Here is a 22757-nt window from a genome sequence, read left to right on the forward strand (position 1 = left end):
TATGATGAAAAGTACGCGCATTCTAATTGGCTGTGCCTCATGGCTCATCCAATCAGAGACAAGCTTATTGCTTCCCCGTTCTCCGGCGTGCGCACTTGCATAAACAAGGGGACATAGTTTACAGACATAGAGACAAATTACCTTCAAAATACGAATAACGTTTTATATAAATATGAACAGATTAGCAGGCGCATTACGCCGGACATTTGGAGTCGTACGTGAGCACGTTGGCACGGATCATTTTGGAAATAAATACTATATCATTCCCAAACAGAAGACATGGACAGGTAAACAAACTATTTGCTCTGCTATTATTACTTTTCTTTGCGCTTATGCCTCGCTGCCATGTCATTTGTCATTATTTCAATATCGTCGCACGTATCTTGTTTCCAGATTGTGTTGAAAGTGACTTTTACTTCACCTTATCGACCTGTAATCTGCAAATGTACCCACTAGAGGACGCTGTTGCAGTTTGTAATGCACTAATATATATTTTTATGACTAGGATGACATGTAGTTGCATTGGTTTTGCCAAAGAGGGAAAATGCTATGTCATCAGAATGTGAAAAAAAACATGAATGGAGGAGGCAAAAATAAATAGACCATAAAATATGTTCTATGGTTAAGTCAGATCTAAATGCTAATACTTTTTAAGTCTTTATAACAAAGTTTGCTTTCCTATTGCAAAGTATGGACACACTATTTTCTTGCCTTAAAATTGTATTTGAGCTCAACAAAAAGTGAAACTGGTGCCAAATCCATATGTAGATAAAATGATAAATTATTGTTGGATTAACATTAGGGCTGCAGGATATTGGATAATATTGTGATATGCAATACAACTGTTACGTACTGCAATATTAATACTATTGGGATATAACTTTTTTTTTTACACAGTAATTTCAGTTAAATGAAGCCAAAAACGTATGTCTTAATTTACATGTCACACTCACTAAACAAAGACTAAATTAAGCCTTATCATGGAAAAACTATTTAGAAAATCCACTTTCACGTACATGTACTTTCGTTTGAAATACATTTCTCTCAGATAGAGGACATTGTTGCCATACCGATCAGCCCTAAACAAACTTTGTCCAGTAAAACCAACGACTCATGATTTTGCCATCTTCAGATATGCTCTAAAGTATCCAACGGTCCACTCCTGTTACAAAAACAAATCATGTAAAACACTCCTCTTTGATACGACTTATTTGCATCTGAGTGATTTTCATTTGCCAAACACCCCTTGATTTTTCACATTTTACTTCACACTCTGAAGCTAATCAAAGTTTTTCCAATGAAATCACATTATGTTCCACTTTACTTTTGCCTCCAGTTGCATCCATTCCTGAATTTGAAATATATTGGTTTACTAACTTTGACAGCGTCTTACGGGACACATTTTACACACATCTTCGACTTCAAAGAGGGGTGTGTGTGTGTGCGTGTGTGTGTGTGTGCGTGTGTGTGTGTGTGTGTGTGTGTGTGTGTGTGTGCGTGTGTGTGTGCGTGTGTGCGTGCGTGCGTGCGTGCGTGCGTGTGTGTGTGTGTGTGTGTGTGTGTGCGTGCGTGCGCCGACCGCTGGAGATGTACAGATTAGTTTGCGCGTGGTGAGGATTCAAAAGGAGGTCATCATCTTTTCCTACTGGGACGTGGCCCGGCTGCTGTGTGCAGGGCTCCAGCCGAGCAGAGGATGTGTCTAATCTGTGGTAGGACGCCGGCGCTGTGTGTCCTTCCCGCTCTCATCTCCCGAGTTTAGAGTCCAAGGACATGTTCACACGCACGGCTTTTCTGACTTAAGTGGAATTACCTTCATAGATTGTTGCAGTATGTGGCTGGATGTTGCCCTTTGGTGACGTTGCAGCGCTGATCTCAAACTGGGGTCCTGGGACATGTACTGGGTGTCTTTACGTAAGAAAAAGAGAACAATTTTTTAAATTTTAAATTTTGCTGTTGATGAAAACTAGAGAGATAAGGCTTCACTTAAATGTGGTTATGGTTTCAACTTCTGTATTTTATTGTGATGTCTTGAAGAAGGATAAAACTGATACGGGCCTTCTTCTTCTTCTTCTTCTTCTTCTTCTTCTTCTTCTTCTTCTTCTTCTTCTTCTTCTTCTTCTTCTTCTTCTTCTTCTTCTTCTTCTTCTTCTTCTTCTTCTTCTTCTTCTTCTTCTTCTTCTTCTTCTTCTTCTTCTTCTTCTTCTTCTTCTTCTTCTTCTTCTTCTTCTTCTTCTTCTTCTTCTTCTTCTTCTTCTTCTTCTTCTTCTTCTTCTTCTTCTTCTTCTTCTTCTTCTTCTTCTGCTTCTTCTGCTTCTTCTGCTTCTTCTGCTTCTTCTGCTTCTTCTGCTACTGCTTCTGCTTCTTCTGCTTCTGCTTCTGCTTCTTCTGCTTCTTCTGCTTCTGCTTCTTCTGCTACTGCTTCTGCTTCTTCTGCTTCTGCTTCTTCTGCTTCTTCTGCTACTGCTTCTGCTTCTTCTGCTTCTTCTGCTACTGCTTCTGCTACTGCTTCTTCTGCTTCTTCTGCTACTGCTTCTGCTGCTTCTTCTTCTACTGCTTCTGCTACTGCTTCTTCTGCTTCTTCTGCTACTGCTTCTTCTGCTTCTGCTTCTTCTACTGCTTCTGCTTCTTCTACTGCTTCTGCTACTGCTTCTTCTGCTTCTGCTTCTTCTACTGCTTCTGCTACTGCTTCTTCTGCTTCTTCTTCTTCTACTGCTTCTTCTACTGCTTCTTCTACTGCTGCTTCTTCTACTGCTTCTTCTACTGCTGCTTCTTCTTCTTCCTTTATTGTCCCACATGGGGAACTTTCATTGTTGCAACGCAGGTAGATACAGAGGGTCGCGTCCCTCCGCCTTTGGGTGGGGGACGCGTTGTGGCGGCCTACGGGCCGAACAGCAGTGCAGAGTACCCGGCCTTCTTGGAGTCCTTGGGAGGGGTACTGGACAGTGCACCGACCGGGGACTCAGTTGTTCTACTGGGGGACTTCAACGCCCACGTGGGCAATGACAGTGACACCTTGGGAGGGATGATCGGGAAGAACGGCTTCACCGATCTGAACCCGAGCGGTGTTCAGTTATTGGACTTCTGTGCTAGCCACGGATTGTCCATAACGAACACCATGTTCAAGCACAAGGGTGTCCATCAGTGCACATGGCACCAGGACACCCTAGGCCGGAGGTCAATGATCGACTTAGTTGTCGTGTCATCTGACCTTCGGCCGCGTCATCTGACCTTCGGCCGCGTGTCTTGGACACTTGGGTGAAGAGAGGGGCAGAGTTGTCAACCGATCACCGCCTGGTGGTGAGTTGGAAGGAGGAGGAAGCCTGACAGACTTGGCAGGCCCAAGCGCATTGTGAGGGTCTGTTGGGAACGTCTAGTGGAGCCCTCTGTCAGTAGGGTATTCAACTCGCACCTCCGGGAGAGCTTCTCCCATATCCCGGGGGAGGTTGGGGACATTGAGTCCGAGTGGACCATGTTCTCCGCCTCCATTGTTAATGCGGCTGCTCGGAGCTGTGGTCGCAAGGTCTCCAGTGCCTGTCGTGGCGGCAACCCCCGAACCCGGTGGTGGACACCGGAAGTAAGGGATGCCGTCAGACTGAAGAAGGAGGCCTATCAGGCCACTCTGGCTTGTGGGTCTCCGGAGGTCATCGATGGGTATCGGCAGGCCAAGCGAGCCGCGGCTCGTGCTGTCGCAGAGGCAAAAACCCAGGCCTGGGAGGAGTTCGGGGAGGCCATGGAGGAGGACTATCGGTCAAGAAATTCTGGCAAACCGTCCGGCGCCTCAGGAGGGGGAAGCAGTGCCTCACCAACATCGTTTACGTTGCGGGTGGAGGCCTGCTGACCTCGACTGGGGATGTTGTCGGACGGTGGAAGGAATACTTTGAGGATCTCCTTAATCCCTCAGTCACGTCTTCCGAAGAGGAAGTAGAGACCGGGGACTCGGAGGCTGGCTCATCCATCACCCAAGCTGATGTCACTGAGGTTGTTCGCAAACTTCTCAGTGGCAGGGCTCCGGGGGTGGATGAGATCCGCCCTGAGTACCTAAAGTATCTGGATGTTGTAGGACTGTCTTGGTTGACACGTCTCTGCAACATCGCGTGGCAGTCGGGGACCGTGCCTCTGGACTGGCAGACCGGGGTGGTGGTCCCTCTGTTCAAGAAGGGGGACCGGAGGGTGTGTTCCAACTACAGAGGGATCACACTCCTCAGCCTCCCGGGTAAGGTCTATTCCAAGGTACTGGAGAGGAGAATCCGACCGATAGTCGAACCTCGGATTCAGGAGGAGCAGAGTGGTTTTCGTCCCGGTCGGGGAACACTGGACCAGCTCTATACCATCCATCGGGTGCTCGAGGGTTCATGGGAGTTTGCCCAACCAGTCCACATGTGCTTTGTGGATCTGGAGAAGACTTTCGACCGTGTCCCTCGGGGTGTCCTTTGGGGGGTGCTCCGGGAGTACGGGGTCCGGGGCCCTTTGCTCAGGGCTGTCCGTTCCCTGTATGACCGGAGCAGGAGCTGTGTTCGCATTGCCGGCAGTAAGTCAGACCTGTTCCCAGTGCATGTTGGACTCCGCCAGGGCTGCCCTTTGTCACCGGTTCTGTTCATAATTTCATAATTTTTCTGGACAGAATTTCTAGGCGCAGTCACGGGTCGGAGGGTGTCCGGTTTGGGGACCTCAGGATTCCATCTCTGCTGTTTGCAGACAATGTTGTCCTGTTGGCTCCATCAAACCCGGACCTGCAACATGCACTGGGACGGTTTGCAGCCGAGTGTGAAGCGGCTGGGATGAGAATCAGCACCTCCAAATCCGAGGCCATGGTTCTCGACCAGAAAAAGGTGGCTTGCCCTCTCCAGGTGGGTGGGGTGTCCTTGCCCCAAGTGGAGGAGTTCAAGTATCTCGGGGTCTTGTTCACGAGTGAGGGAAGGATGGAGCGTGAGATCGACAGGCGGATCGGTGCAGCGGCTGCAGTGATGCAGTCGCTGCATCGGACCGTTGTGGTGAAGAGGGAGCTGAGCCGAAAGGCAAAGCTCTCGATTTACCGGTCGGTCTACGTTCCTACCCTCACCTATGGTCATGAGCTTTGGGTAGTGACCGAAAGAACAAGATTGCGGATACAAGCGGTCGAAATGAGTTTCCTCCGCCGTGTGGCTGGGCGCTCCCTTAGAGATAAGGTGAGGAGCTCGGCCACACGGGGGGAGCTCGGAGTAGAGCCGCTGCTCCTCCACGTCGAGAGGAGCCAGCTGAGGACACGCTGGAGAGACTATGTCTCTCGGCTGGCCTGGGAACGCCTCGGGATCCCCCCGGAGGAGTTAGAGGAGAAGTGTCTGGGGAGAAGGAAGTTTGGGAGTCCCTGCTCAGACTGCTGCCCCCGCGACCTGGACCTGGATAAAGCGGCAGAAAATGGATGGATGGATGTTTAATCATGAGAATAAGAGCGGCTGGATCTCGCTTGGTTTATTTTGGTCCCATTTATTTATGTGTGAAATAGACTGATTTATGGTTTTTTGTGTAGTTTGAAAGCCAAATCTCTCTCTGAAGTTATTCTTGGTGCAGTTTTATAGAAAAATAACGTGCCAGACGTTTTGGTCTTTTTATGTTTATTGCCAGTGCTTGTTTATCTCTTTGTTTCCCCGTGATCACAAGGGATAATGAAGTAATATCAAGTGATCGTTTTATTCTCCCCCTTGTCTCTCGTCAGAGGTTAGAGCTGACAATAGGCCACAAGTCAGAGGTGAAACTTTAACCCGTTTTATCAGGAAAAACGAGAGACCGACAAATGAGAGAAATGTGCTTTTATTGACAAGGCAAATCTCATTTTGTTCTCTCTTTTGGCTCTTTTTACATTTGCACAATCTTTGCTTTTTGCTTGTTTTAAGTCTGACATTTTGCCTATAAAAAGATTATCTTATCTTAACCTTTATTTGTCCCACAAAGGGTAAATTCCAGTGTTGCAACACAGATTAGGTGCAGAAACAGATTAGGCACAGAAGTAATAATATGATAATAAAAACAAAATAAAACCCCAGATAACTTAGAAAAAACTCCTAAAAAAAAAACGCTTATACTAAAAAAACAAAAAACAACTCTTATTTAAAAAAAAAAAAAAAAAAAAATATATATATATATATATATATATATATATATAAAAAGAAACTCTTACTATACTCTTAATAAAAATAATACTCTTATTTACAGTTGTTATATGGACAGAAAAGCAATTCACTCTCATCTAATTTGCTGAATGCCTCACGGTGAAGAGCACTTGGTGAAGGTGGTCACAGGTTATTTGCAGAAATACTTTGCAAAGATCATATTTAGCATCTTTGGACAGAGAGGAAGAAGCTAAAGGAGTAAATCCCGCCCTGACTTGAATCTGACCACGGGAAAATGCTTCTGCCTTTTCCTTTCCTCCTTTGCTCTCCTCGTGAGCAGCCAGACCTCGGGCGCGCTGCAAATCCTGTTCTTTCCACTCCGTTTGACTTTGTGCTTCACCTTTCCTCAGCCATTTGCGCCCACCTCATATTTATAATTTATTACAAGGCTGCTGCACCACCCCTGGCTGTCAGAATATTCAAATGAAACACAACACACTTTTCCTTTTCCCCCCAGCAGACGAGCTGTTGTTTACTATGGTCAAATTATACTAAAACTGGACAAAAATAAAACACTATAAAACTCCATCTTTGCTTTGTATCTCAAAAATAATGACAGAAAGGATGCGTAACAGGACTCTTAGATCGAAGCAAGTTCATAGGATATTTTTTCCTATTTTTTTTTCTTTCATTTTTTTCAACCTGTTTTAACAAAATCTTTAGAGCTTTGATATTTTAACTCTCCTAATATTCTATTTTGCTTTTTCTATGATACATAAGGGGGAGGGGCACATATGTATTAAAATTGCTACACAGTTTGATTTTGAGACTAAATAGGGATATCAAACATTACTATTCCATCATGTTTCTCAAACTGCGGTGCGCATGTTACTAGTGGTGTGCGGAAACCTCGTCAGTTCCGTTGTTTACTTCGTTTAAAGTACATTTTCTTCAGTTTTGTTCTCCCTTGAGTAATTTCTCAGTTAAAAATACTTATTTTTTTATACAATGGTTCTTTCTCTTTCTCTTTCTTTCCTAATCGAGACTTGGAATCGTTTGGTTAAAATCTTGATTTAGATTTGGTGCCGCTCGTGAAGCCAAATCTTTTCTTTGGCGCTACTTGGAGAAAAAACGTATTAGAACCACCGCTCTATTTGAAGACTACAATATATGAATGACACTTTTCTTTTTTTAAAATCGCATGTCATGGTAATATCTTTGCTGTGTCTTTGTTTGCGTGTAGAGCTGCGTTCAAGAGAAAAGGTGTGACTCACGATATGGCGATTTGACCAGAATCACAGGAATGAGATCACGATTCCATGAAAAGTTAGTGCGACATAAACTGACAGATAGAGAACTTAAGTTAGGTTTACATTTTTGAAGCATATTGAATTGAGATGACTTATTTTTGCTTCTAAAATTGTCCTTTTAGTATTACTTTTTACGATCATATTGTGGACTAAATAATAAATTAACTGAAACATTTTGACATTGCTACTTTGAAGTCCTTTGCACACTGGAAAAAACACCATCTAAAACAAGACAACGTGTTAATAAATGCTTGAAATAAGTAGTATTTACGTTTTGACTACTTTAAAGAAAGATTGCCAATGGAACAGGCATAAAATATCTTGTTTTCTAACTTGAAATGAGAGGAAAAAAATGCTGCTGCGCTTGAAATAATAGCAATACATAATCAAAATATAATCAAATCAAGATGGACACTACTTAAATCCATCACTTTTTTACTTCTTGTCTTATTTGCGACCAGCTTCGGACATAAAACTTTACGTTACAACAAAGTGTCTCTCCCTCTTTGCTCCTGTGTATGCATTAGTGTGGAAATAAAGCGTGTGCATTATTCAGTCCATATGTCTTGGTAAAGCGGGCTCTTTCCCATGTTAAACTGATGGGCGGAGTGCGTGCGCGGCGTGCGTGCGCGGCGTGCGTGCGCGGCGTGCGTGCGCGGCGTGCGTGCACGGTGCGCCCGCAGGCATGAGCTGCAGGGCTTTCTCCCTCGGACTTGTACTACACTACTACACCTCGATATTCCCCACTTCTTCTATTGGTTTGGCCGTCCCCTCTGCTGCCTCGGTCCATCCCGCACCTTTAGCCACGCTTTAGCGCTCCCATTTTCATCCTCTCCCTTTTCCGTTAACCTCAGAAAACTGGGGCGTAAGCGATTCTCCCCGTGCGCTTGGCTAAGGCTGAGGTGGTAATGGGATGCGTTCCACGATTCCCGATACACAAACGGCAGGAATGTATTTATTTGTCAGTCAGTCTCATTCTTATGATATAACTAGTTTTCTTTTTTCATTTTTTTTCATATTTGTGACAATATTTTAATTTTTGTTAATATTTTCGAGTTGTTGTTGTTGAATTTAGACTTTCACAAATGTGATCCATCCGTAGGGGAAATGACTAGCGATACGATATATTCCGATATAGGGGTCACGATATGATACGTATCTCGATACTTGTATATTCCGATATACAATTTCCTCATTACGATATGTAACCCGATACATTTCTGAAAAAAGGTCTTAAAAATGTACCAAATGGGTAATGTTTTGACTGGATAAGAGAATGTATGAAATGTCATGTTTATCCACAAAGCACTTCTTTATAAATCCATTCTGCTCTAATAACTTCATACATCCAACCAACTGATCCGAATAGAAATATAAGGAACACATTCTAGTAAAGTATTGCATATTTCTTGCCAAACAATCGGCCTGGTCTGAACATGCTGCAGCTGCATCTTCTGCACAGATCAGCCTCTGATCCACAGCTCCTTCTCACCTCGGCCCAGAGGAGCGCGGCACAAAACATCAGATTGATGAAGTACAGTTCCACCTCGTTTAAAGCCTACGGGCCACAAAAAAATAAAAACAAAAATCGATACTGTGACTCCGTATCGAGTCCGTGACAATAATATTGTCACGGACTCGATACGGAGTCACATTTATATCGCTGTATCAATATTTTGAACACAACCCTAGACATTACTACACATTAGCTCAATTAACACTCTTTAAAACACTCCAAAAACAAAACGAATAATAATATAAGTTGTAGAAAAATAGCAATATTAGACTGTACACAAATAAAATGAGGAAACAACATGATACACTTCCTTTCATGAATAGAAATCACACAAAGTCCTCATCAGAACTGCAGGCAACGCTCAGCCTCTTCCCGTCTCACACGAACACAAACTATATCCCATCGAACCACGGACCTCGAACTGAAGCGATTCCGCGTCAGTTTGATGCGTTCTGTCTGTTGGCTGACTCCGAGCTCTCTGTGCGCTTCCTTCTTGATGTTTCTCCTCTTCTTTGAAGCCGGGCCAGGACAGGTTTCTATTGAGAGCGTCAGAAGTTGGAGCAGAGCGGAGTTCTCTCCTCACGCCGGCCGGCCCCATAGCAACATCAAAACCAGAGCAGTCTGAGGAGCACGTGAAAGAAAAGCCGTGTCCTGGCACTCAATTCATTTCAATGTGTGGATAGTGTATGCGGTCGCCATGGCAGCGCAATGTGGATCATCATATTTTTAGTTGCCGGTCTTCTTGTTCTTCGGTGTTACATTACCGCCACCTACTGTAGTTAGACTTTAGACTTTATTATATAGACTTCACTCTTTAGACTTCAACTTTAGACTTCAACTTTAGACTTCACTCTTTAGACATCAACTTTAGACTTCACTCTTTAGACTTCAACTTTAGACTTCAACTTTAGACTTCACTCTTTAGACATCAACTTTAGACTTCACTCTTTAGACTTCAACTTTAGACTTCAACTTTAGACTTCACTCTTTAGACATCAACTTTAGACTTCACTCTTTAGACTTCAACTTTAGACTTCACTCTTTAGACATCAACTTTAGACTTCACTCTTTAGACTTCAACTTTAGACTTCACTCTTTAGACTTCAACTTTAGACTTCAACTTTAGACTTCACTCTTTAGACTTCAACTTTAGACTTCACTCTTTAGACTTCACTCTTTAGACTTCAACTTTAGACTTCACTCTTTAGACTTCACTCTTTAGACTTCAACTTTAGACTTCAACTTTAGACTTCACTCTTTAGACTTCACTCTTTAGACTTCAACTTTAGACTTCACTCTTTAAACTTCACTCTTTAGACATCAACTTTAGACTTCACTCTTTAGACTTCACTCTTTAGACTTCACTCTTTAGACTTCAACTTTAGACTTCAACTTTAGACTTCACTCTTTAGACTTCACTCTTTAGACTTCACTCTTTAGACTTCAACTTTAGACTTCACTCTTTAGACTTTACTCTTTAGACTTCAACTTTAGACTTTACTCTTTAGACTTCCACTCTTTAGACTTCACTCTTTAGACTTCAACTTTAGACTTCACTCTTTAGACTTCAACTTTAGACTTCACTCTTTAGACTTCAACTTTAGACTTCACTCTTTAGACATCAACTTTAGACTTCACTCTTTAGACTTCAACTTTAGACTTCAACTTTAGACTTCACTCTTTAGACGTCACTCTTTAGACTTCACTCTTTAGACTTCAACTTTAGACTTCACTCTTTAGTATTCAACTTTAGACTTCAACTTTAGACTTCACTCTTTAGACTTCACTCTTTAGACTTCACTCTTTAGAATTCACTCTTTAGAATTCACTCTTTAGACTTCAACTTTAGACTTCACTCTTTAGACTTCACTCTTTAGACATCAACTTTAAACTTCACTCTTTAGACTTCAAGTTTAGACTTCAACTTCAGACTTCACTCTTTAGACATCAACTTTAGACTTCACTCTTTAGACTTCACTCTTTAGACTTCACTCTTTAGACTTCACTCTTTAGACTTCAACTTTAGACTTCACTCTTTAGACTTCACTCTTTAGACTTCACTCTTTAGACTTCACTCTTTAGACTTCACTCTTTAGACATCAACTTTAGACTTCACTCTTTAGACTTTACTCTTTAGACTTCACTCTTTAGACTTCACTCTTTAGACTTCACTCTTTAGACTTCAACTTTAGACTTCACTCTTTAGACTTCAACTTTAGACTTCACTCTTTAGACTTCAACTTTAGACTTCACTCTTTAGACATCAACTTTAGACTTCACTCTTTAGACTTCAACTTTAGACTTCACTCTTTAGACTTCAACTTTAGACTTCAACTTTAGACTTCACTCTTTAGACTTCACTCTTTAGACTTCACTCTTTAGACTTCAACTTTAGACTTCAACTTTAGACTTCACTCTTTAGACTTCAACTTTAGATTTCACTCTTTAGACTTCACTCTTTAGACTTCACTCTTTAGACTTTACTCTTTAGAATTCACTATTTAGACTTCACTCTAGACTTCAACTTTAGACTTCACTCTTTAGACTTCACTCTTTAGACTTCACTCTTTAGACTTCAACTTTAGACTTCACTTTTTAGACTTCAACTTTAGACTTCAACTTTAGACTTCCTAGATTACCAACAAAAAAACACTAGTTTTATATATATATATATATATACATATTTTATATATTTTATATATATATATATATATATATATATACATATAATATGTATATAATATACAATATTATATATATAATATACAATATTATATATATATATATATATATATATATATATATATATATATATATATATATATATATATATATATATATATATATATATATATATATATATATATAATTTATATATATTTTATATATATATATATTTTATATATATTTTATATATATATATATATATTTTATATATATATATTACTTCTTCTCTAATTTTTGGCTGGTGCGACTTATACTCCGGTGCCACTTATAGTCCGGAAAATACGGTATTTACAAATACTCCAAAACCACAACTTTAACATGAGTACTTGTTCTCTACACCTCCCATCAGTGTTCGTCGTGTCCTCCTCCACACTATGGTACATGTTGTATGTGTCGGCTGCTGTGGTCCGTGCTGTAGCCCCGCCCACTCGTGGCTCCTCCCTCTCGCCACATGGCGCTCGCCGTGCCGCGCTGCCCGGGATGAAAGCGAGCCCGTGCCCGTGGCCTCATCCGTCTTCGGGCCTGCCGCGCTGACGCCTCCCTTTATTTAGGGAGCGAGGCGCGCTGACATTATCGCCCGCTGCAGGCACATTTGAAAATAATTGCCTGCGTGATTGGTATTTTTCTTAACTCTTTGAGGAGGTGTTGTCTTTGTCTTGGAATCAATGGCTGCTCAATACTGGACAGGGAAAAGGCAGTCTCCTTTCATGTTGCGTTGAAAAGGATGTATTTTTAGAGCCATTCATTTTTGGAGCGTGCCGTGCAGTGTTAATCTATCGGTCCTTTTCTCGTGCGGGGGAGAGAGTGGAGAGGTATTCAGAGGTTTCTTCATTTTATTTATTCATACAGGGAAAACCCAATGAGAAAAGTTCTCGTGGGTTTAAACACAACACAGAATAAACGACAAACAAACACAGGATACTAAAACACAAATAAAACATTCAATAAAAATACATAAAAACACATTTACACATGCAAAAGTTGTTGAAAAGCCTTGTTTTCCTGTCTCTGTGTTGATTCGATGAGACCTCACTGCTACGGAGAAAAAGATGCATTGAGAAAAGATGCATTGACTTGTCTTATCACCATCCGTCTTCTTTTGGCCATTGTTTGTTTGTTTCCCTGGCACTCTGCTCCGGCCCCAACCTGTGGCTGTTACACAGGTTCATGCACTCAAACGCTGACCAACGGGTTCATAGCAACAGAAACAACAACCACAGTGTTTAAACCATGTGCTCTTGATGCCCCCCTCATCAAAAACAGGTCGCACTAGATCATACACTCCTAACTCACGGAAGTCAGAATTCCACTAGTTTCTTTTTTTCTTTTTTGTTGTTGTCAAAATTCTTCATTACAAAACATTTATGATAGACAGTAACAGTTTCCACTAGTTAATATACCAAATCGGGGGGCGAAAGTGACTGAATCTGAATCCAACATGGCGGCGACCGAGACCGATCCCGCTGATGCAGCTCAGGCAATCATTTTCTCTCTCTAAAAAGCTTTTTTTGATTGCATTACAGTCTGTTCCACTTCACACGTTGTATAGTCTGCTCAAAGATAGTGTTTGACCATAAAGTAAATAACTCTAACCCCTAACCACTAACCCCTAACCCCCTAACCCCTAACCCTAAGTTTTTGTAGTATGTAAATGTTTCCTCACCTGTTCATCTGATCCTGTCAATCTATAAATTAATCCCTCAATAAATTTTGGGTTGTAGCGGGAGTCGAACACAGGATCTCGAGCGCCCCACGCCGTGTTTTTAAACGCTGGGCCAGCAAAGATTCTCTGCTGCGAGACATGCATAGGAGTGTATGATCTAGTGCCGACCATCAAAAACATGGAGTGTTTTGCGAGATCCTCTTCTCTGATTCTCACAAATCGCCAGGTTTGAATTTTCTACAGACAAAATTGGGACTTCTCCAGAGCAGTTTTTTTGTCCATAAACCGTCACCGAACTTGTTTTAGTTTTGAAACAATATGAACTAATAAACTAAGAAAAGAATCACATTCATTTTAGGGCATATTTACAGGCAGGTCTCTCCACGACCTAGCACCAAAGTACAGTTCGGACTCCGAGGTCCTCAGGAAAAAGACAGAATATTTAGTTCTTTGCAGAGAGTTATCTAAATAATTGCAGTCTTTGTGCTAACTTTAGACTGAACTCTACTTTTTGTATGATACCCTTCTGTAGTTTTGTAGTCGTACAGTTTTAGAAATAAAAATACATACCATGGCAAATTGTGACGTTTGGTGAGAAAAGCTCTTTACAATGTCTGTAATTATGGGCATTTGAACGTCAAGTATTGCGCTAAAAGTGAATGAACGGTCATATTTGCACTTTACATCCATGCTTGGAAAACGACGGCACAGTTGCGTTCTTTTTAAATGTGTATCTGATAATTATAGACTATGCCAAACAGCAATACACCAACAATACATACATCAACTTTAACATAACGACCTGTAACAAAATACTACCCGACCGCATTCATGAACACAAATTGATCACGGCTGACTTTCTAAACGAGAACAATTGCGCGTGTTTTTTTGAAGTAAATGTGTGTTTTTACCTCCTCTCCATGCCCCTATAACGCCGTAACACAACAACAGATGGCGACGTGTCATCAGAGCCTCCATTCAAGTTGCATATTTCCACGGAAAGAGTCACAGCGGAGGGAGGCGAGGGTCCAAATGGCTGTTTATCCTGCCACAAGTCGTCCCCAGGGGGCGATAAGCGCGCGGCCGTCCTACCGGAGGAAAACTGCCGCGTTTACCAGCGCGCGGCCATGTCCAAAGCGGCCACGCTAAATCATATTAATGGATCAGACGCTTTCCTAATTCACTTTAAATGAAGGTTGTTGAATCATTACAGGCGAGGCAAGTGCATTTAGCTCGTTGCGTCGGATAGAAGGTGCCAAGTGTGCGTTTGTTTGTGTACGCGGGAACTACTTCATTAAAAAGGCATTTGAAAAGATAGATGTAGAACGCTCGCGCATGTTTAATTTTACCATGCGGCAAATGGGCCTCAGTCCAGCTTTTAAGATGAGCTCTTTAACATGGCCCCTCCGCAGTCGGTGGGATGAGTTCTTTGCACCTTGGACATGTGTTTTTTTGAGGACGTGAGGTAGAAACAATGTTTTTCTTGACTTTGGGAAATTGTGTTGTATTTACGCTGTGCCATCAATCGAATTTAAATTACTCGTTTAAACAGTTTATGCTGGGGTTCTCGATGGAGAGGTCTACAGCCTGTTCGATGTGGTTTGGAGTAATACGTTTGTTTGATTGGGACAAACGCTAGTTGTATTCAATCCGACTGGAAAACTGGAAACATTAAACAGTTAGTAGGCCTCAATGGTCACAACCTGTTACTGTTTTTGTCCTGAGTTGTTGACCTCTGGCTACACCTTCACTCGCTCCTTCTCCTGCACGTTTTGTGTGGTATAAATCGAACAATCCCCAGATGAAGTCATTGGTGTCTTGCCCAATGCCACAAACGCATACAATATGTACTCGGGCGAGGGTGGAACCATCCTCCGGGCAAGACTTCCCATGTTCCTATGTCTGTGAATTTTGTTCATCGACAAATGGCAATAAACCCTATTCTGAGTCTGATTCTGCTTGTCTTTTTGGCGATGTTAGTGCTTTTCCTGGAGCATTCCACAGCACGGCATTAGACTTGTACCGGTATTCAATGACAAGCGTTTGCAGACTGAAGGCTAAGTTAGGTGGGTTGATTGACTCTTGGCTTTACCGACCGAATAGCGATTATTTACCGAATCGGCCGTAGTGATCGCAGCCTTCCACTGACTCATGGTTAGGGCTGGTTACTGCGCACCACTGTGTTTTGGACACATCCGAGGCGGGAAGACTGACATCGGCAGTAGGGCGCACCCCCCCCCCCCCCCCCCCCCCCCCCCCCCCCCAACATTTGAATACAGGCGACAGGCAGAGCCAAACCAGGACGGGCAAAGACTGAAGGAGGGAGACTTACGGTGGGCGGAGGGAGAAGGTGGGCTTTGCAAAGTGAGTGACAAAGAACAACCGGGATGCTGACATGTGCGCTGAAATTATACTGGGGGAGACGGGAGAGAAGGAGCTAACGTGAAGGGAGGATTTGTGACAGAAAGAGGGTGAAATGAGTGGGTGGGACAGGTTGCGGCGGCGGCGGCGGCGGCAGCGGAGGTGGAGGCAGGTTAATGGAATGAGAGTGCGGGCGACGCTGGGTGGATGGGGGGTGGAGGAGAGCGATGGAGGTGAGTGTAAAGGGGCGGACAGCACGGGACGACGGACATCAGCTCGGGGGGCACAGGGGAGAACCGCAGGGGTGTGGGGCGGTGTAGGGGGAGGGGCAGGGGGAGGTCCAAGGCCTCACGAAGGACCTCCAGGTGCAGACAGAAGATGGATGGAGGAGACAACATGAGGTGTTAGTGATGAGCAAAGATGTATTTTACGGTCAGATGCGGATACTTTTCAGACGATACGATGTCTGATATTTGTCGCGATGTTGTGGCCGATATCAGTATTTGTAAAATGGAACACAAAGTAAAGTTGTAGTTAAGTTCACAAATAAACTTTTCCATTTTTTTCCAGGTTTAGTATAATAGGTTGTTCTTTTTCACTGTGACTGCAACTAACGGTTATTTTAGTAGTTGATAGTCGTTTTTCAAGCTGACCTGAAGAAATTATTATTTCTATTGTACATTACACATTTAAAATACAGTATCAACCAAATAAAGAGTGATTTATGGTGACTGAAGGCTTCCAGAGAGATGGTTGCTGTACTGCTTTTCAAGAAAAACATAAGAAACATGTTAGCCGGTATATCGCTAATCATCCCTAATTTTACTACAGTAGTCAAGTTGCTAAACATTCAGCCACTAACTATATGGTTGTCAGTTCGATCCCTGCTGTTGGTAGCTGCCTTTGTGGACAGTACGAGGATGAAACTTCTAAAGATTCAGCGTTCTGTTTAATGCAGCTCAAACACGCGCCCTATTGGCCGGCTTGTAGAAGGTGCTGTTTTACCTGTCGTATATAAAGTGTTCTGAGTAGTCAATCAAATCTAAATGTTGATGTAGGCTTTAAAAAAAAAGTATCATGTGAATGTGTGTGCATTTTGTTATCGTAAATTGTAAACTTGCGAGACTTTGGATATGGCAATATTATAACAAACGTGTTTGTATATGCGCATGACGGGAAACTTGGACAAAAACGGACAAACCGCTCTGGCCTTTTCCCTCTAAACCTCATCCATACGTCACTAGACTCTGGGGCGAATGGGTTACCATGGTTACGGCCATCACACATGCTCCTCCATATTTTTTTCCAGAGGGGAGGGGGTGAGGAGGAGAGTGAGTGGGTACCTGTTTGCCCTTGCATGGGTGAAGCTTATAGGCTCACTCTGTCTTCATAAAGATGTCGGGGAGCGAGCGCTTTGGCCCCGCCGCTTTAGCCTGGCGGGGCCAAAGCGCCAGGCCGGCGTTTTTCCACCACTGTAGCATGTCACGTGACCCTGTACCAAACTCAGATCTGTGTTTTGTACACTTTAACACAGATGTACCATAAACATAAACCATTTTGGATGATTTGAATCCAATCTTAGCCTCTGTCATTTCAGGCTTTTTAGATTTGTTTTTTATTTGTCAAGGACCAGATTGCTTAATAAGAATGAATTTAAAGAAACGGTGCAGTTATAGAGCTCATAAACAATCTCCAGACTGCATGGGAATCACTCGTTTATTGCTTTATTTATAGAAACATTTTGGTATTGCGATTGTTAAGCAAGAATACTACAAAAATTGTCTGTCCTTTTTAAAATTTTGCTCTGTTTAAAAAATATTCCTGAAATGTGTAAATGTTTTCAGAATTTGCGTGCTTTTCCACTTTCCCCCGGGGCACCCAATGCGTAAAATTGGTGCGTAAAATAAAGGTTAATAAAATAAACTAGTTGATGAAAAACGGATGTTAACTATACTAATATGATAACATTTACATTTCCTTTCTCAAAAAAACAACATGGATTCAGGGTTCATTGTGAATACGTACTATTATGACATTTCCACTCCCAGTTCTTCCTGGAATAATCAGTCTCTACAGGCCACTTGGCATGCCATGTTCGTTTTAATACAAATCCAGATAAAGCAAAAATGACTAATAGCTTGATTGGTGTGTGCAAGAACTGCAAAAATGGTTAACGGGTTAATAATTCATTCTCTACTGCAATTAACCAACTGAGGCCTAATCCGCTCCCTAAAGACGCATCAGTCTGAGCGTACGTCCCATCGCTGGTACACGGCTGTCCCTCAAGCGACTTTATCTATTTACAACTGATGCAACAAGCCAAGACAAAGCTGTGATGTCCAGGCAATGTGTCGGAAAGAAAAAGAAAAATTTGTTGCGCGACATTGATGTGATTATAACTATACTTCGAGATGAAAGGGGCGTTAATATTCCAATAAAAATGGCAATAAAGTTGTGTTTTCATATCAAATTCACAACTGTTGAACTAGATCATTTATGTGTGACTAAGGATGGTTGCTGTTGTTGTTGTTGTTGCTACTATTATTTGTAACGGCCATATTGGAAGGTTTTTCCCTCTTTGTGGTATTGCTCCGATATTGACAATTCCGCCGATATTGACAATTCCGCCGATATCTGGCACCGATATTTTGTGGTTTGTTTAGTTTTATCTTCTCCGGTCTCTATGTGCCCTCGTTTGTATCAGATTAGTCTTTTTAAACAGTCTAGCGAGTTAGTAAGTTTACACAATCAAATTATTTGAAAGCTTTTTATCCGGTGGGATGAAAACGCGCACGAGTGGATGTCTTTTCCCATTTTATTTGCCCATTTAAACAGTACAAAAACAACACAGTTCAGAGTATAATATATAAATATACACATAAATACTTACATCTTGTGTATTGTTTTATTTCGGGAAAGTGAAAAGTTTATTTGTGAACTTATCAACTTATGCTGTTGTAAAATCTTGCTATTGGTAAAATGTATAATACTGCAAGTTGTTGTGGAATATCAAGTTTATCTTCTATGATTAAAACGTTATTGAAAACTACCTCAAAAAGAGACTTCTAATACAGTATACTCCACCGAACAAGTGATATTTTTGCACATTTCTAGATAATTGTATGGTCCATTCACGTGTTGTGCGAGATTTAAACCTCAACCAAGACATTCAGGCACATTCGAAGACATTCTTGATGCATTATTAAAATATCGTCTGAATTGTTAAATATTGAGAGAGTCATTTCCCACCTCTAATATCAGCTGAAGGAAAAGAATCCATATGGGACCACCTCTCATGATAACAAGGCCGTTTTATCCTGCCACACTGCAAAAAAAAAAACCTGCAGTAACTTTGATAACCAACCAAAACAGAGAAAAATGCAATTCAAATTCATTTCAAACATTTTAAATTTTCAAGTTTTTTAAACAAACACAATGAAAAAAGAAAACAAGACTAAGAGAGAGGGGAAAAAAACAGTAGACATCCAGCAAATAATAGAGCAACAAGAAAAAGACGAAAAGAAAACGTCCCATTTAGTCCAAAGTCCATCACAATTTTCACATTTTCAATTACACTTGAAAATGTCCCTCGTCCGTCCCTCACCCGACACGTGTAATCAAAGACAAAGCGGCGCGGAAAAAGCGCACACGTCCACATCGCACACATCCGCATCGCACACATCTACATCGCACACATCCACATCGCACACATCCGCATCGCACACATCCACATCGCACACATCCGCATCGCACACATCCACATCGCACACGTCCACATCGCACACGTCCACATCGCACACGTCCACATCGCACACATCCGCATCGCACACATCCACATCGCACACGTCCACATCGCACACGTCCACATCGCACACGTCCACATCGCACACATCGCACACGTCCGCATCGCGCACATCCACATCGCACACATCCACATCGCACACATCCACATCGCACACGTCCACATCGCACACATCCACATCGCACACGTCCACATCGCACACGTCCACATCGCACACATCCGCATCGCACACATCCACATCGCACACGTCCACATCGCACACGTCCACATCGCACACGTCCACATCGCACACGTCCACATCGCACACGTCCACATCGCACACATCCACATCGCACACATCCACATCGCACACATCCGCATCGCACACATCCACATCGCACACATCCGCATCGCACACATCCACATCGCACACGTCCACATCGCACACATCCGCATCGCACACGTCCACATCGCACACATCCGCATCGCACACATCCACATCGCACACATCCACATCGCACACATCGCACACATCCACATCGCACACATCCGCATCGCACACATCCGCATCGCACACATCCGCATCGCACACATCCGCATCGCACACATCCGCATCGCACACATCCACATCGCACACATCCACATCGCACACATCGCACACATCCACATCGCACACATCCACATCGCACACGTCCACATCGCACACATCGCACACATCCACATCGCACACATCCACTTCGCACACATCCACATCGCACACATCGCACACGTCCACTTCGCACACATCCACATCGCACACGTCCACATCGCACACATCGCACACATCCACATCGCACACATCCACATCGCACACATCCACATCGCACACATCCACATCGCACACGTCCACACATCCACATCGCACACATCCGCATCGCACACGTCCACATCGCACACATCGCACACATCCACATCGCACACGTCCACATCGCACACGTCCACATCGCACACGTCCACATCGCACACGTCCACATCGCACACATCGCACACGTCCACATCGCACACGTCCACATCGCACACGTCCACACGTCCACATCGCACACGTCCACATCGCACACGTCCACATCGCACACATCGCACACGTCCACATCGCACACGTCCACATCGCACACGTCCACACGTCCACATCGCACACATCCGCATCGCACACGTCCACATCGCACACATCGCACACATCCACATCGCACACGTCCACATCGCACACGTCCACATCGCACACGTCCACATCGCACACGTCCACATCGCACACGTCCACATCGCACACGTCCACACGTCCACATCGCACACGTCCACATCGCACACGTCCACATCGCACACATCGCACACGTCCACATCGCACACGTCCACATCGCACACGTCCACACGTCCACATCGCACACGTCCACATCGCACACGTCCACATCGCACACGTCCACATCGCACACGTCCACATCGCACACATCGCACACATCCACATCGCACACGTCCACATCGCACACGTCCACATCGCACACGTCCACATCGCACACATCGCACACGTCCACATCGCACACGTCCACATCGCACACGTCCACATCGCACACGTCCACATCGCACACGTCCACACGTCCACATCGCACACGTCCACATCGCACACGTCCACATCGCACACGTCCACACGTCCACATCGCACACGTCCACATCGCACACGTCCACATCGCACACGTCCACACGACCACATCGCACACGTCCACATCGCACACGTCCACATCGCACACGTCCACATCGCACACGTCCACATCGCACACATCCACATCGCACACGTCCACATCGCACACGTCCACATCGCACACATCGCACACGTCCACATCGCACACATCGCACACGTCCACATCGCACACGTCCACATCGCACACGTCCACATCGCACACGACCACATCGCACACGTCCACATCGCACACGTCCACATCGCACACGTCCACATCGCACACATCCGCATCGCACACGTCCACATCGCACACGTCCACATCGCACACGTCCACATCGCACACATCCGCATCGCACACGTCCACATCGCACACGTCCACATCGCACACGTCCACATCGCACACGTCCACATCGCACACGTCCACACGTCCACATCGCACACGTCCACATCGCACACGTCCACATCGCACACATCCACATCGCACACGTCCACACATCCACATCGCACACGTCCACATCGCACACGTCCACATCGCACACGTCCACATCGCACACGTCCACATCGCACACGTCCACATCGCACACGTCCACATCGCACACGTCCACATCGCACACATCGCACACGTCCACATCGCACACGTCCACATCGCACACGTCCACATCGCACACGTCCACACGTCCACATCGCACACGTCCACATCGCACACGTCCACATCGCACACATCGCACACGTCCACATCGCACACATCGCACACGTCCACATCGCACACGTCCACATCGCACACGTCCACATCGCACACGTCCACATCGCACACGTCCACATCGCACACGTCCACACGACCACATCGCACACGTCCACATCGCACACGTCCACATCGCGCACGTCCACATCGCACACGTCCACATCGCACACGTCCACATCGCACACGTCCACATCGCACACGTCCACATCGCACACGTCCACATCGCACACGTCCACATCGCACACGTCCACATCGCACACATCCGCATCGCACACGTCCACATCGCGCACATCCACATCGCACACGTCCACATCGCACACATCCACATCGCACACGTCCACATCGCACACATCCACATCGCACACATCCACATCGCACACGTCCACATCGCACACATCGCACACGTCCACATCGCACACATCGCACACATCCACATCGCACACGTCCACACGTCCACATCGCACACGTCCACATCGCACACGTCCACACGTCCACATCACACACGTCCACATCGCACACATCCACATCGCACACGTCCACATCGCACACGTCCACATCGCACACGTCCACATCGCACACATCGCACACATCGCACACATCCACATCGCACACGTCCACATCGCACACGTCCACATCGCACACGTCCACATCGCACACGTCCACATCGCACACGTCCACATCGCACACGTCCACACGTCCACATCGCACACGTCCACATCGCACACGTCCACATCGCACACGTCCACACGTCCACATCGCACACGTCCACATCGCACACGTCCACATCGCACACGTCCACACGTCCACATCGCACACGTCCACATCGCACACATCCACATCGCACACGTCCACATCGCACACGTCCA

General features: G+C 44.5%; 1 protein-coding gene across 1 annotated transcript in view; it reads left to right on the forward strand.

Annotated features, from left to right (window-relative positions):
• The first annotated feature begins 73 nt into the window (after positions 1-73).
• Positions 74-22757, forward strand: part of ndufaf2 (NADH:ubiquinone oxidoreductase complex assembly factor 2) — a 39283-nt gene continuing 16599 nt past the window's right edge. The window contains exon 1 of the mRNA XM_072432700.1: positions 74-287. Within this exon, the coding sequence (XP_072288801.1) occupies positions 173-287 (115 nt within the window). The 5' untranslated portion in view covers positions 74-172. The remainder of the gene's footprint in view (positions 288-22757) is intronic.

This window comes from Eucyclogobius newberryi, unplaced genomic scaffold (genome assembly GCF_026437365.1).
Source record: "Eucyclogobius newberryi isolate DKJ021-1_F unplaced genomic scaffold, fEucNew1.0.hap1 SCAF_6, whole genome shotgun sequence".
NCBI classification, from domain to species: domain Eukaryota; kingdom Metazoa; phylum Chordata; class Actinopteri; order Gobiiformes; family Gobiidae; genus Eucyclogobius; species Eucyclogobius newberryi.